The 17,316-nt window shown below is 41.4% G+C and overlaps 1 protein-coding gene across 4 annotated transcripts in view; it reads right to left on the bottom strand.

The window, feature by feature from the left end:
* Window positions 1-17,316, bottom strand: part of IL13RA1 (interleukin 13 receptor subunit alpha 1) — a 76,085-nt gene that overhangs the window by 35,239 nt on the left and 23,530 nt on the right. For all 4 annotated transcript variants that reach the window (XM_027963636.3, XM_060407622.1, XM_060407620.1 and 1 more), the window contains exons 5-9: window positions 14,885-15,072; window positions 11,615-11,766; window positions 5,787-5,834; window positions 5,379-5,511; window positions 1,682-1,778 (exon numbers count right to left, since the gene is read on the bottom strand). In XM_027963636.3, the coding sequence (XP_027819437.1) occupies window positions 1,682-1,778; window positions 5,379-5,511; window positions 5,787-5,834; window positions 11,615-11,766; window positions 14,885-15,072 (618 nt within the window). The remainder of the gene's footprint in view (window positions 1-1,681; window positions 1,779-5,378; window positions 5,512-5,786; window positions 5,835-11,614; window positions 11,767-14,884; window positions 15,073-17,316) is intronic.

Consider the following 17,316-nt stretch of genomic DNA (forward strand, 5'->3'; position numbering starts at 1 on the left):
ACAACGATGCTTTATGACAGTCAATCCAATCACATTCCTCTCCTGCTTAAAATTCTCTAATATTTTCCCATCATGCTTAGGATAACATCTCAATTCCATGCCACAGCCTACATGATCTGGTTTCGCCAGCCTCTCCTGCCTCATATCCTCTTGTTCTTTCCCCTTGTATGCTCTCCTCTAACAAGAAACACTAAGCTCATTCCAGCCTTAGGACCTTTGCACTTGCTGTTCTTTTGGCCTAGAATGTTCTTTCTTTGATTATCTGACTGGCTTACTCCTTTAAGTCTATCTTCAAATGTCACTTTCTCAGAGAGGCCTTCCCTGGCATTCCATGTAAGATTAGCCTCATATCACTTCCTAGCCTTTCTCCCCAGCCCAACTCCATAGCTTTACTACACACTGTGTGAACCCATAGGTAGGGATTTTGTCCTGTTCAGCACCACAACTCTAGCAATTAGAACAGTGCCTGTCACATAATGTCGACAAAGGTCCATCTAGTCAAAGTTATGGTATTTCCAGTAGTTGTGTGAGAGTTGGACTGTAAAGAAAGCTGAGCACCGAAGAATTGATGCTTTTGAACTGTGCTGCTGGAGAAGACTCTTGAGTCCCTTGAACTGCAAGGAGATCCAACCAGTCAATCCTAAAGGAAATCAGTCCTGAATATTTATTGGAAGGACCGATGCTGAACCTGAAACTCTAATAATTTGGCCACCTGATGTGAAGAACTGACTCATTGGAAAAGACCCTGATGCTGGGAAATATTGAAGGCAGGAGGAGAAGAGGATGACAGAGGATGAGATGGTTGGATGGCATCACCAACTCAATGGACATGAGTTTGAGCAAGCTCTGGGAGTTGGTGATGGATAGGGAAGCCTGGCATGCTGCAGTCCATGGGGTTGCAAACAGTCAGACATGACTGAGTGACTGAACTGATCTGAGCTGGCACATAAATAGGCACTCAACACATGCATGTTTAAAGAACACTGAAATAATGATAAAATACTGATTCTAGAACTAGCTTAGTAAACTTATTCCAACTTTAGGTATTTTCCTGAAAGAGCAAATAATAGCACCAGACTAGTCCCTATGATGAAATCAAGAAAGTAAAAAATTCTCCAAGAATGAGTATCATGTCTTAGAACTTGAAGTACTTTATCCTATAGCAGCATTAAGTAGCAACTCATTTTTCTTCCCAATCCAGGGATCAAACTCACATCTCCCGCACTGGCAGGTGGATTCTTTACTGCTGAGCCACTAGGGAAGTTCTAGAGATAGATAATATTATTTCCCATTTATACAGACGAGAAATATAAGGCTGAGAAAGGTTTAATGGCTTGTCCAGAGGGTTTAATAACTCATTTAATTGGTAATGATCTCCACTTCTAAAACTTATGAGCTAGCAACTAACGGTTGACAAATTAGGTGTTTTAGGGAGCTGAGTGAATCTAAGTCTTATCAACATTCTAAAAATGTACAAACAGAGCACTGCCTGAGCAGCACCTTGGAAGACTAACACTTTCCTCACTAGAAAATGGGCACAGTAATACTTGCCACGCCATCCTACCAAAAGCCAGGTATAGCCAAAATGCTGCCAACACACTGGGCAGACATCAAACACACCCACAAAGAATAGCAGCCAGGCTAGCAGAAAGTGTCAGGCCTGCCTGATCAGCTGCCTTACCTTTTCAGATACAGCAGAAGGACAATGACTGCGGCTGCAACGATGACCGGAATGATGAGTAATGTGGTTATGTAAAATGTCGGATTGGCCTTCTGACCTGGAAAATGGAAAGCAAACAGAAAGACATGAGAAATAAAACCCTTTGAGAAATAAACTAAGCAATCTTGTTATATTAGACTAACAAGATTACAGCTATTTCTGCTCTCTACACCAACATATTCCCCTAAATTCTTCAATTATCTTATCTATTGTTATGTTACTAGTGCAGGGGGAGGGGAGTCCTGCTCTGGTGCCTAAAATTCCATGGATGAATAAGCACCTTAGGGATTATCTGAAACCAGGATATCTTAATTGGTTTTAGACATTATTTTTTTCTCCTTTATTTTATTTTTTATTATTTATTTTTTTTAATTTTTATTTTAAGAAGTTATATTTTTAAAATATGTCATCTCATTAACACCAACTACCTTGTTTTATTGGTTACTTAGCATTATTGTTGTCCTTGTTTTAGTTGCTAAGTCATATCTAACTCTTCTGCGACCCCATGGACTGCAGCCCACCAGGCTCCTCTGTCCCAAGGAATTCTCCAGGCAAGAATACTGGACTGGGTTGCCATTTCTTCCTCCAGGGGATCTTCCCAATTCAGGGATCAAACTCACATCTCCTGCACTGGCAGGTGGATTCTTTACTGCTGAGCCACTAGGGAAGTTCTAGAGATAGACAATATTATTTCCCATTTATACAGATGAGAAATATAAGGCTGAGAAAGGTTTAATGGCTTGTCCAGAGGGTTTAATAAGCAATGGAGTCAAGCCTAAAACCCAGCACTGTCCAATTCCAAATCCTTTCATTAACTGCCTTGCTAAACCTAACACTTAGAATGGCATATGTTTATTTACATGCTTATCTTTTCCATGAGGGCATGAACATCTGGAAAGCATCATCAGGGCCTAGCATTGTGTTAGGCAGCCTCTAAGATGACTCTAAATGATCCTTGCCTCCTGATATTCACACCCTTGTGTAATTCTCTCCCCTTTAGGGTGGGCTAGACTAAATGTGTCAGAGAAGGCAATGGCACCCCACTCCAGTACTCTTGCCTGGAAAATCCCATGGACAGAGGAGCCTCATAGGCTGCAGTCCATGGGGTCGCTAAGAGTCGAACATGACTGAGCGACTCACTTTCACTTTTCACTTTCATGCATTAGAAAAGGAAATGGCAACCCACTCCAGCGTTTTTGCCTGGAGAATCCCAGGGACGGGGGAGCCTGGCGGGCTGCCATCTATGGGGTCTCACAGAGTCAGACAAGACTGAAGCGACTTAGCAGCAGCAGCAGCAGCAGACTAAATGTGTGAACCACAACAGTGATGGAATGTCCCTTCTGAGATGAGGTTATAAAGGGCTGCGGTTCTCACATTGGGTGTTCTCTCATATGCTCTTTCTTGCTTGGACCACTCACTTGGGGAAGCCAGCTGCCATGTCATAAGGTAGCCCTGTGGGGAGGTTCAAGTGGCAAGGGACTGAGAGAGAACTCCGTATTGGTTTCCTAGAGCTGCTATAAAGAAGCACCATACACTGCTGACTCAAAACAATACAAATATATTCTCTCATAGCTCTGGTGGCCAGAAGGCCAAAACCCTAGTTTCTGGTGGCTCTCAAGAAGCTTTGACACTCCTTGGCTTGTAGCTGCACCACTCCAATCTCTGCCTTCATCTGCACATGGCCTTCTCTGTTTCTGTGTGTTCTCTCTTCTTCTGTCATTGGATTTAGGACCTGCTCTCAGCCCTTAAGGGCTTCCCTGATGGCTCAGATAGTGAAGAATCTGCTTGCAAGGCAGGAGACCTGGGTTTGATCCCTGGGTCAGGCAGATCCTCTGAAGAAGGGAATGGCAATTCAATCCAGTATTCTTGCCTGGAGAATTCCATGGACTGAGAAGCCTGGCGGGCTACAGTCCATGGGGTCACAAAGAGTCAGACACAACTGAGCAACTAATACTTTCACTTTTCACTCTTCACTTAGCCCTTATGGCCTCCTCTTAACTTGATTACATCTGTAAAAATTCTATTTCCAAATAAGGTCATATTCATAGGTACAAGGAATTGCAACTTGAACATATCTTTTTGGAGCCACAAAATGAAACCTTCTAAAGCCTCCATCCAGCCAGTGTGAAAATGAAGATTTCCAATGACCATATAAGTGATCTTGAAAGTGGATTCTCCAGCCCCAGTAAGCCTTCAGATGGAACCACATCTGAAGTCAATAGCTTGACTGGAACCTTATGAGAGAACTTGAGTCAGAGGTACCTAGCTAAGTTGTGCCCAGATTCCTGAGCCATGGAAATTGTGAGACAGTGAATATCTGTTTTTTAAGACACTAATTTCTTATGCAATAATATAATGTAGCCTGGCATATAGCTTGTTCAATCTCTCAATTAATAGGGCTTGATTACTTCAATAGCCTGTTTCTCTTATTGTTAGGTAGCTGTTAGGAAGTTCTTAAGTTGGTCCTGTTTTGCCCCATAGAGCCACACACACAAAAAAAAAGACAGCCTATTCTCTCTTCTACTTGACACTACCTCAAATATTAGAATTCAGCAACCATGACTCCCTAAGGCTTACTTCATTAACTGTGCCTCCTCGAATTTTAACATTCTTCAACATCCTGATTACACTTTCAGGGGAAAATTCCAGTCTCCTAATGTACCTCTTACAATGTGGTGCCCAGGATGGGATACTGCACACTTCTGATGTGGCCAGGACATTGTGCCACATGCTGCAGCATTCCCTTATTCTGGATGCTGTACTATCACTGATGCCTATGATTATACATGCCTTTGGGAGACATTTAAGGGTCTGATGTTGAGTCACTTTGAGTTTACCATCTAATAAAACCCTAGCCCCCACCCCACAATACATGTATCCATAAGGCACATGTCTTTCCAATCCTATACTTGATTCTAGCAATTAATAAGTGAAACTGTTGTTTTTTTCAAACCTGAAATTGTGAAAGTCACTCAGTCATGTCCAATTCTTTGCAACCCCAAGGACTATACAGTCCATGGAATTCTGTAGGCCAGAATACTGGAGTGGGTAGCCTTTCCTTTTTCCAGGGGATCTTCCCAACCCAGGGATCGAACCCAGGTGTCCCACATTGCAGGCAGATTCTTTACCAGCTTAGCCACAAGGGAAGCCCAAGAATACTGGAGTGGGTAACCTATCCCTTTTCCAGTGGATCTTCCCAACCCAGGAATCAAATTAGGGTCTCCTGCATTGTAGGTGGATTCTTTACCAACTGAGCTATCAGGGAATCCCAGATACAGGTTTATTTCGATAAAATGTCATCAAGGTCATTGTCATACTCTTGATTCTGTTACAAGCACATAGGATAGTCCTCTAGCACTGCACAATCTGTAGATTTAATCATGCCTGCCTTCTATAGTTTTGTTCAGGTTGTTTGCAAAGATGGAAACAGGACAGAAGAGAGAATAACATCATTTGGATGGCAAATTTTCAAAGAGCTGCATAATGTAAATTAACTCTGAGTGATTTGATAATAATTAAACAGAAAGTACATTTCAATTGTGAGTGTTCTCTGGCTGATGTCAAGAATGAAGAACAGTCCTTTCCCATAATGTTTTCTGCCTCAATTTAGTTTCCATGCATCAATGGTTTAAATTTTAATGAAATCCCATTCTCTTACCTATACTCATTGCTTGACTCCAATTGCTCCAGAGTTTGTCATCCTCATAGCATAACTTATTGGTTTTGACTCTTATTCTGACTGTGTTCAAAGTATCAGGAAGAACACCAGGAACCATGAAACAAATTGTACCCTTAGATACAAGATAAAAACACAAGGAATATTACTAGTTTATTCCCTTTCTCTGCTTCTGAATCCTAAATATAATTATCTGCCAAGTTCTGTATATGACAAAGACTTTGTATTGCAATGTAAATTGACTGACTTTAACTCCCGAAAAAGAAAATTGGCAATAATCCACAGAACAAAGTAGTTTGTTTTCCTCAAAGCAGTTCAAATTTAGGATATGCCTCATCACCAATTACCATATGAGTTTAAGTCCAAATAGCTCAAGTTGAATTTACTGACCTCTAGGTTTCTTTCAAATTCTGTATTCTGACATTTGGCCTCTTCAACCTCAAAAATATAAAAAAAAAAAAAACATAAATTCAAAAGAAATTAAAGACCACATTTTATATCATTTAACCATTTTAACAAGTTTTCTTTTATACCATTAACAGAAGACCAGGTATAGTGGGAAAAAGGGAGGTTTTTTAAAAAATAAATGGTGCTAGGACTGTCATACTGAGTGAAGTAAGTCAGACAGAGGAAGGAAATATCATAGGATACCCCTTTTGTGTGGAATCCAGAAAGAAATGAGGGGATATACATACACTTATAGCCGATTCACTTCTTGTATGGCAGAAACCAACACAACATTGTAAAGTAATAATACCTCAATCAAAAATAAAATTAAAAAAAGAAATGATACAAATGAATTTATTTATGAAACAGAAACAGACTCACAGACTTAGAGGATGAACTTATGGTTAGCAGGGGGAAGGGTTGGGGGAAGGGATAGTTAGGAAGTTTGGGATGTATGAGCATACAGTGTTCTATTTAAGAAGGATAACCAACAAGGACCTACTGCACAGCACAGGGAACTGTGCTTAATGTTATGTGGCAGCCTGGATGGGAGGGGAGTTTGGCTGAGTCATTCTGCTGTGCACCTAAAACTATCACAACATTGTTAATCGGCTATATCCCAATACAGGGCTTCTCAGGTGGCACTAGTGGGATTAGAAGTCCAGATAATAATTGCTCTTTGGGAAAGTAGTGACCAAAAGAGGTCACGATTGAGCTTATGGGGAGCTGGTTTTGTAAGTGACAAATCATTTGTGAAGAATCACTGAGCTGTCCATAATGACTTCTGCAATTTTTCTATAGTATACTACATAGCAATACATAGTTAAAAAATATTATGCTCCCTTGTTGAGAATATGTGCTCAGACACTCAGTCGTGTCTGACTCTTTGCGACCCCATGGGCTGTAGCCAACCAGGCTCCTCTGTCCATGGGATTCTCCAGAAAAGAATACTGGAGTGTGTTGTCATTTCTTTCTCCAGGGGATCTTCCTGACCCAGGGATTGAAACTGTGTCTCCTGCATTGGGAGGCAGATTCTTTACCACTACCACTACCTGGTAAGCCCAATAATATATCAAAAAATGACTGAGTTAGGACTTGCCTGGTGGTTCAGTGGTAAAGAATCCGCCTGTCATGCAGGAGACACAGGTTCGATCCCTGGTGCAAGAAGATTCCACATGCTGGGGTGCAACTAAGCCTGTGAGCCCCAACTATTGGGCCTGTGTTCTAGAGCCCGGGGACTGCAACTACTGAGCCTATGTGCCACAGCTATTGAAGCCCGTGTGCCCTAAAGCCCATGCTCTGCAACAAGAGAAGCCACAGTAATGAGAAGCCTGCACACCACAAGAAAGAGTAGCCTCTGTTTGCTGCAACTAGAGGAAAGCCCATGCAGCAACAAAGACCTAGCGCAGCCAAAAATAAAAAGTTAAACAAAGTTATTGTTTTTAAGTGACTGAGTTAGAGAAAAGAAAAGAAAATGCAAATTTCTCCTCTACACAATTTAAGTCACTTGCTGTATGATGTAAAGAGAATAACCAGTACCTAAAATGCAGATATTTCAAAATCAACACACGAAAGTCTCTTGCTTCATTTCAATAGTCTACTTTTGGCAACAGGTCCATGAAAAGACATTCAACATCACTAATATACACTATTATATACTAATATCACTAATATACACTAGTGTATAAAATATACACTAATCATTAGCAAAATATACATCAAAACCACAATCATCTTACACTGTCGATGACAGAATGGCTGTTGTCAAAAAGATAAGAGATAACAAGTGTTGGAGAGGGTGTAGAGAAAAGGAAACCCTCATGCACTGTTGGTGGGACTATAAACCGTTGCAGTCACTTTGGAACAGTATGGAGGTTTCTCAAAATATTAAAAATAGAACTATCATATGATTCAGCAATCCCAAGGAAATCAATCCTATCATTTGTGACAACATGGAAGAAACGTCAGGGCACTATGCTAAGTGAAATAAGTTAGACAGAGAAAGACAAATACTATATGATCTCACTTGTATGTGCAATTCAAATAAGTCAAATTCAGTGAGGCACAGTGCAGCATGGTAATTGCCAGAGGCTGGGGAGTGGGGAAAATGGAAAGATGTTGGTCAGGGGTACAAATTTTCAGTTATGAATTCTGAGGATTTAATGGGGCTTCTCTGATAGTTCAGTTGGTAAAGAATCTGCCTGCAGTGCAGGAGATCCTGGTTCGATTCCTGGGTCAGGAAGATTCCCTGGAAGAGGGATAGGCTACCCACTCCAGTATTCTTTGGCTTTCCTTCTGGCTCAGCTGGTGAAGAATCCACCTGCAATGCAGGAGACCTGGGTTCAATCCCTGGGTTGGGAAGTTCCCCTGGAAAAGGGAAAGGCTACCACTCCAGTATTCTGACCTGGAGAATTCCATGGACTATATAGTCCATGGGGTCGCAAAGAGTTGGACATGAATGAGCAACATTCACATGATGATTACAGTTAATAATACTGTACTGTATACCTCAAATTTGCTGAGAGATCTTGTTTTCCCACCACAGAAAAAGCTAAGTCTGTGAGGTGATGAACGTGTTAATTTGATTGTGATAATCATCTCACAATGTATATGATTATTATAACCTTGTATACCTTAAAATAATACTGTACAACCTAAATACATATAATTTTTACTTGCCAATCATACCTCAGTACAGATGGAAAAAATAGTCAACTTCTATCAGAGATATTTAAACATGGGACAAAGACCAGAACACATGCTATGATTTGGGGCATTCAATGTCATTCACTGAATGGTTCCTACCAGCATTTGTGAAGAGTGAAAGGCCAACTGAATGATGATGAGCCATCCTGTCAGAGGTCAGAGAAAAAGCTACTAGGGTGTTACTGTACCCCATTGCTGGCCATATGGAGTCAGAGGCCTGCCGTGTAAAGTGATGGCTCTGGGCTCTTGTTCAAATGTAAATCTCCTTGTGTAGTTTATCAGCTGCTCAGATACTTCCGTGAGAAAAGGGAAACAAGGACACAGATCACCAACTGGATAGCTGGCGGGAATGGGCATGCCCAAAGACAAGTCACTCCATGCTTTATGATCCTGTCATAAGCGACCCCTGACTCAGAGCCATGGATGGCACCAGCTCAGGCTCCAGCCTACTTCCCCCTCTTAACTAGAACACCAGGCCAAACAGCTCCTCAAAAAGTCTTGCAAGAACCAAGAAAGGGTCTAACCAGCTGAGCTCAAAATCAGTGAGCACACAAAAAGCTGATGACAGGATGGAGCAGCTGGTGAACATCTGCTAAGATAGAGAACATTAAACCCAAGTGTATAAACAGAGTTAATTCCAAATTGACTACAGTTCTGGTTTTGATGGATAAATTCCACAGTATATGTGCTCTCTTCAGTTCAGAAGTTTTTTTTTTTTTTTAAAGGTAACAATCCAATAAGAATTTATTAAGTGACAACTGTACACATGATCTTATACCCAGTGTTCTTGGTTAAAATGTAATAATGGAGACCAACCTCTGAAGTCATACTTACTAGCTGTGTGGCCTGTAGCAAGTTACTTAACCTCTTTGAGCCTTAGTTTCTCACTAAAACATAGGTTAAAAAGGAACCAATTTCATGGATTGCTATGAGCAACTCTATAAGAAGTACATAGAAGACTGTATTTGTAATACATCATGAGCAGTAAATGATGGCTATTACTAGCAAGAGGAAGTATTGAGGTGGTCCCCAGGGGGTTAAGAATTAAAGCTTTGGAGTTAGACTTTTGCTGAAATCTTGGATTCTAACCCTTACTAGGAATAACCTTTGAGACTGAAGTTTTCTCATCTGTAACAGGCCTAGATCCTTGGGGTTATTGTGAGGACTAAATGAGACAACTCAGATAAAGCACTTATTAAAATAGCTGCTGTTGCTGCTGCTGCTGCTGCTAAGTCGCTTCAGTCGTGTCCGACTCTGTGCATCCCCACAGACGGCAGCCCACCAGGCTCCTCCATCCCTGGGATTCTCCAGGCAAGAATACTGGAGTGGATTGCCATTTCCTTCTCCAATTAAAATAACTAATACACAGCAATTGCTTAATACATATTAGCTGGTTTTAGTAGCCAGAACAGTACAAAGTAAACACCACCTAACTCCTCCCCCTTACAGGAGCTTATATTTTTAGTCAAGATCACGGGTAACTAGCAGGACATCATTTAGTGCCAAGTGAGTAATGCAAGCGGCATGTGTCTCTGGATTTCAGACAGAAGAGAGCAGTCAAGGCTGGAATAGTAATTCACTTAGTTGTAAATTCAAGCCTCACCCCCTCCCCGCTTGGAAGCCCTTTGCTTTTTCCTTTTGTGGCATTATTTGGGGACCCTGGTTTCTGGGATGAAGAATGATTATTCTTCAGCAAACGCTTTCATTTGCAAATGCCCAGAAGAGCTCTGCTCAGCTGTGGACCTGGTCGCTCTCTCCAGAGTTACAGCCTGTCAACAGAGGCTTATTTTAGTAAATAAAATACTTCAGTTTTCGAAATTCCCATGATGAGCTAAAACAAGTTAACCAAGGGATCTTCCCACATGTGAGATGCAGGACTCCTGTAAAAGCCCATGGTTTCTAACCTCTCAAACTCAAATGGACACAGGGCCCAGGCAGGTAACACAAGTTGAGTGGCACAGTTCCTGTGGTCCTAAGGCGCCACCTTATGGCAACTATACCTTCAGGTACCACAGTTTTTAATCTGGGCAGAAAATACAAATGTAATATACAAGCAAACAAAACCCCACTTTGTTTTGTGGTCCAAACAAACATGTTTGAGGCCTGAGTTTGAGATCTCTGTTCTAAAGCATAACAATGCAACTGGGCCCTGAGGTTATGCCACACCCTGTTAGGCCCAGTGCTCCAATGCGTGCATATATGCTCAGTTGCTCAGTGGGGTCCAGCTCCTTGCGACCCCATGGACTGTAGCCCGCCAGGCTCCTCTGTCCATGGAATTCCCCAGGCAAGATTATTGGAGTGGGTTGCCATTTCCTACTCCACAGGGACCTCTAATCTGCGTGTTTTATATTAGATTCCAAAGAGCATATATGTTCATGATGCAAAAAATACTAACTACTCAGTATTGATGACTCTCGTTGCTACAAACGCCAAAAAAACTGAACGGCCATACCGGAGCCTCTAAGTAGCTACATAATCTGATCTCGGCTCTAGGCTCAGACACCTCTTCCTACTATGTTTCGGTCATGCCAGTCTCCTGCCAAGCTCATTCCTGCCTAAGTCTTTGATCATGCTGTCCCCTCCACCTCCAGATCATCAAATGGCTAGCTCCTGCTCATTGTTCTGGTCTCATCTCAAATCTCATCACTGTGGATCCCTACCCTACCTAATATTCCCTCAGGCCTTGCCATCACCCCACTTAAATTTCTGGATAGCATTCATTCTCTAAAATTAGTTTGCTCATTTATGTACTTATTTTCTAGTAGGTAAGCTTCATGGGCAAAATTTTTTTTTTAATCAGGTGTTACATACACATAAAATAGTGCCTGGTAGTACATGATAGACCTGTAATAAAAAACTCTTCAGCAAATGAATTAATGAATGCCTGAACTCTTGGAGGCAATACTACCATAAACTGTCAAACCTTTGACCACACGCTGCTTCAGAGAAACCATCATCAGGTGACAAATCTATGAGCTACTTTTCATTGATATTTCAACTTATTATACTGTAAGAAATGCAAGAAAAATTTCTAAATAACAACTACTATCTAAAAAAAAACTTACATAGAAAATATCATGTGTCTCAGCGTGGCTGTTATTGACTTCTACTTCATAAGACAAGCATTTGCTTTGAAAATTCTGTGGATTTGTCCACTGCACATATAAGTCACCATTTTGGAAGGAGAGATTTTTAATATGTGGAGGATCAGGTTTCACTGAAAGACAGAAACAGAAGAATACAAATTAATTTCCAGAGTTAATTTTGATGAGATACACATATGGGCTTTCCGAATAGCTCAGCTAGTCAAGAATCCGCCTGCAATGCAGGACAGCCCGGTTCAATTTCTGGGTCAGGAAGTTCCCCTGGAGAAGGGATAGGCTACCCACTCCAGTATTCTTAGGCTTCCCTGTGGCGCAGATGGTAAAGAATCCACCTGCAATGTGGGTGACCTGGGTTCAATCTCTGGGTTAGGAAAATCCCCTGGGGGAGGGCATGGCAACCCACTCCAGTATTCTTGCCTGAAGAATACCATGCACAGAGGAGCCTGGCAGGCTACAGACCATGGGGTCATACAGAACTGGACAGGACTGAGTGACTAAACACAGCACAGCACTTATGCGTAGAGACAATGAAGGTCATAAAGGTAAATCAAAATAGGTCTGATGCTTTTAATGGCCTTACATGATCAGACATACAGTTCTAGAATTTCTGATTAATCACAATTAATGTAGGAAGCTTATTTTTTTCTTTTTCTTTTTTCTTGTTTTTGGCCACACCACACAGTATATAGGATCTTATCTCCCCAATCAGGGATTGAACCTGGGTCCTCTGCAATGGAAGCTCAGAGTCCTGATCATTGGACCAGAAGGGAAGTCCCCTGTAGGAAGCTTAAACTGACTAGTAAAATAGATCTAAGGAACATCTTTCGGGCTGGCAGATGATGTGGATTCTGACCTGCATCTGGTTAGGGCATGGCTGGGGTATAATCCAGACATCTAGCTACAACAAGGGGGTGGGGTAAAGAAGTGCTTGGGTCCAGATGTGACTCTTCCTGATAGTACTGAGGGGCATCAGGTACAAGGGGTTCCCCCAGCCAGCACTCATTTATGCCAATCAAAGACCACAATGAAAACATCAGCATAGTTTTATTATAGATTACAACAGGGATGAAGGGCTTCTCATGTGGTGCAGTGGTAAAGAACCCACCTGCCAATGCAGGAGATATAGGAGATGTGGGTTCGATCCCTGGGCTGGGAAGACCCCCTGGAGGAGGGCATGGCAACCCACTCAAGTATTCTTGCCTAGAAAATCCCATGGACAGAGGAGCTTGGCAGGCTATAGTCCATAGGGTCACAAAGAGTCAGACGCAACTGAGCTACTAAACAACAGGGATGAACTTTGAGGACATGATACTAATGAAATAAGTCCATTACAGAAGGACCAATACTGTATGATTCCACTTATAAGAGGTATCTAAAGGAGTCCAAGTCATAGAAACAGAAAGTAGGAAGGTGGTTACCAGGGGCCGGGGTAGGGGGTAGGGGTAGGGGAGGGAGAATTAGTATTTCATGGGCATGAAGTTTCAGTTTTACAAAATGAGAGAGTTCTAGAGATCTACTGCACAATACTGTGAATATATTTAACACTACTGAACTGTACACTTGAAAATGGTTAAGATGGCATATTTAATGTTATATAATCATAATCATGATTTAAAAGAAAGTAAAAAAAGAAATTAGTCTGGTCAATTTAGTTTTTCAGGAGTCAACTATGCTTAAGACCAAGCAACAAAAGAGAGTGGACAATTAATAGAAAACAACTTCACAACATCCTCTTCTGGCTAACAAGAATCTCCCACTCATCTCTTATATCACCACTCATCTCTAGGTAGAAGAGCAGCAAAATGAGCTTTAAAAGGTCCATCGAGGACAAGCTTCCAAGCAAGGGGGAGGAGAGAGAAGAGCTTTGCTTCAAATGATCCCATTTGGCAAGTTGCCTCAACCTCCCTCCCCTGGCTTACAAACTAAGCTGCCTTGGGTGCACTGTTAGAATTGACTTCCGCCACTGTCTGAAAGGGCAGTAAATAGTGTTCTGCTCACAGACTTGGGAACCTGTGTCAATTCATGATTATTTGCTTGTAAATTTTCTGTGTACCACTTTAGCTAGAATCAGAGCTCCCTGTTGTGATACTATAGCAAATAAGTAAATATAATGTGGCTTCCCTGGTGACTCAGGAGGTAAAGAATCTGCCTCCAATGCAGGAGATCTGGGTTTGATTCCTGGGTTGGGAAGATCCCCTGGTGGAGGGCATGGCAACCCACTCCAGTATTCTTGCCTGGAGAATCCCCATGGACAGAGGAGCCTGGCGGGCTATGGTCCTTGGGGTTGAAAAGAGTCAGACACGACTGAGTGACTAAGCACATATGACTCTGCTTTAGAGATATACAAAATGCTTTTACACATGTCACATCATTTGGACCTTACAACAATCCTCTGAGTTCAAGAGGGACTATGTACCCCCTTTTATAGATGAAGAGGAAAGTAGAGTGTATATGCCATATCCAAAGTGACCTTAAGCAGGTATTTTGTTTTCAAGTTGAGGGCTCTTTGTAATGGGCTGAAACTCAGCTGCACTGTTTGTTCTCATTGATCCGTGCCTGGGTTACTCAAAATGTTAGACAGTTTGAATATCACTCCTGATCACTCCATCTCCAGTCTAAGCTTTTTTTGTTGTTGTTAGACAAAGAGACAGATTATTCAGGAACTATATTAAATCACATTTAATCACATTCTGCAGCATCATCCTCTGGAGTGTAAGTAAAAGAGAATAGATCTTAAGAGTCAGAGAGGGACATCCCTGGTGCTCCAGTGGTTAAGACTCTGTGCTCCCAATGCAGGGGGCCTGGGTTTGATCCCTGGTCAGGGAACTAGATCCCACATGCTGTAACTAAAGATCCTGTCTGCCACAATGAACATCAAAGATTCCGAATGCCTCAACAAAGACCCAATGAAGTCAAATAAATAACTAAACATTTAAAACTGTTAAAAAAAGTCAGAGAGCCTGAGTTCCAATCTCAGTTCTACAACTAACTGCTTGCTCTAAGGCTCAGCATATGCATAAGTAAACATGGATAAAGCATGTGGCGTATGGGCACAATAAATATGAGAATTTGCAAGCTTGCTACTTTAACAAGGAACAAAGAAAAATATACATAAATATAGTCCCTTTTTTCTAGGAAGATCTTCAAACCAAAATCATCATTTTTTTTATCATTCATATTGATGACATAACACTTTCATCCACACTGTCATGGAGTACTTCTAAAACTTACCATGAGAAGTTAAAGGCACTATATTGAAGGATGGTCTGATTTTTCCTGCATTATCCTTAACCATTACTTGGACGCTGTGCTGTTCAAAACTGGAATCCTTCACCTTAGTCAGATTAAAGGAACAAGCAATGTGCTGGCCTTCTCTGTAGATGTTTTCACACTGAAGAATTTTTCCCAGGCTGTTGTGCCTACAAATGAGATAACCTTCTGCATTATTTTTTAACCACATATGCAAGAAACAAATACAGATGTCTGTTTGTTTTTAAATGATTAACGATATCCATGAAAAGCCATATTTGCAATCTGGCAGGGTAGCTTTTTTTTTTTAAGCCCTATTTTATAACATGGCTCCATTTCACACTTGAGGAAGAAATGAATGTTCCTTTTTCATGAATATGGTATTTTCAATAGCTATGGAAACCATAGGAGTCTTGACTCTTTTTCCTCTTCTGTATGGGAAATGGTACGAGGCCAGGATGAGAAATTTTATGCTTCCTGAAAATGCCATATCTGCTCAATTCCAAATTTCCCTAGTCCCTCTGTCTGCTCCTTCCTTGTTCTCTTGGCTTGTTCCTTTCCTTTCTTCTATTCTCACAGAATTCACATCCAGTCTTCAGCCCTCTGTGAATTCCTCTCTATTTCTTACTCCCTCATCCACTCGCCCATTTATCACTTCCACTCCTCAACTAGAATTTCTGCACTGAGGATTCCTAATCCTGACCTACTGCCTTGGAGCCAGTCCCAGATTTCTAACTGCTCCACTTTAGAGTTCCACTCTTGCCTCAAATTCAACAGCCAAGACAGATGCCCCCTCTTCCTGGACAAACTGCCTTTTCTTCTAACCATCCCAATTGCCATCAGCCAGAGATCATTTTCTCTGGGCTCCTTGATTAGATTAGAGCCTCTGAAATCATCCCTCCCCCCATTTTTATATCCTATCACCAAATTCGGTTACTTCTTTCTTTGCAAACCCTCTGGGATTCTCTATGATATTCCTCTCACCCTATTTCATGCCCTAATCACTTGAGGCTTCATGTCTTCTCCAGATTGACCTCTCTGACGTTATTAGTGTCCTTTAACCACAATCCTTACTTATCAGGGGGCAGACAGAATGAAAACCACAATCACAGAAAACTAACCAAACTGATCACATGGATCACAGCCTTGTCTAACTCAATGAAACTATGAGCCATGCCGTGTAGGGCCACCCAAGACGGACAGATCATGGTGGAGAGTTCTGACAAAATGTGGTCCACTGGCGAAGGGAATGGTAAACCACTTCAGTATTCTTGCCTTGAGAACCCCATGAACAGTATGAAAAGGCAAAAAGATATGATACTGAAAGATGAATTTCCCAGGTCGGTAGATGCCCAATATGGCAAAGAGTGGAGAAATAGCTTCAGAAATAATGAAGACGTGGAGCCAAAGTGAAAACAAAGCCCAGTTGTGGATGTGACAGGTGAAGGAAGTAAAGTTCAGTGCTGTAAAGAGCAACATTGCATAGGAACCTGGAATGTTAGATCCATGAATCAAGGTAAATTGGACGTAGTCAAACAACAAGAGTAAACATTGACATACTAGGAATCAGTGAACTAAAATGGACCCAAATAGGCAAATTTAATTCAGATGACCATTACATCTACTATTGTGGGCAAGAATCCTTTAGAAGAAATGGAGTAGCCCTCATAGTCAACAAAAGATTCTGAAAGGCAGTACTTAGATGCAATCCCCCAAAAGCAAAATGATTTCTGTTCATTTCCAAGGCAAACCACTCAATATCACAGTAATCCAAGTCTATACCCCAACCACTAATGACAAAGAAACTGATGTTGAATGGTTCTATGATGACCTACAAGACCTTCTAGAACTAACACCCAAAAAAGATGTCCTTTTCATCATAGCAGACTGGAATACAAAAGTAGGAAGATAAGAGATACCTGGAGTAACAGGAAAGTTTGGCCTTGGACTACAAAATGAAGCAAGGCAAAGGTTAACAGAGTTTTGCCAACAGAATCCACTGGTCATAGCAAACACTGTCTTCCAACAACACAAGAGACGATTCTGCACATGGACATCACCTTATGGTCCCTACCAAAATCAGACATTATATTCTTTGCAGCCAAAGATGGAGAAGCTCTATACAGTCAGTAAAAACAAGACCGGGAGCTGACTGTGGCTCAGATCATGACTCCTTATTGCAAAATTAAGACTTAAATTGAAGAAAGTAGGGAAAAACCACTAGACCATTCAGGTATGAGCTAAATCAAATCGCTTACGATTATACAGCAGAAGTGACAAATAGATTCAAGGGATTAGATCTGATAGACAGAGTGCTGGAAGAACTATGGACAGAGGTTCATGACATTGTACAGGAGGTAATGATCAAGACCATCCTGAAGAAAATAAAAGGCAAAATGGTTGTCTGAGGAAGC

Source organism: Ovis aries, chromosome X (assembly GCF_016772045.2).
Source record: "Ovis aries strain OAR_USU_Benz2616 breed Rambouillet chromosome X, ARS-UI_Ramb_v3.0, whole genome shotgun sequence".
Taxonomy (NCBI): Eukaryota; Metazoa; Chordata; class Mammalia; order Artiodactyla; family Bovidae; genus Ovis; species Ovis aries.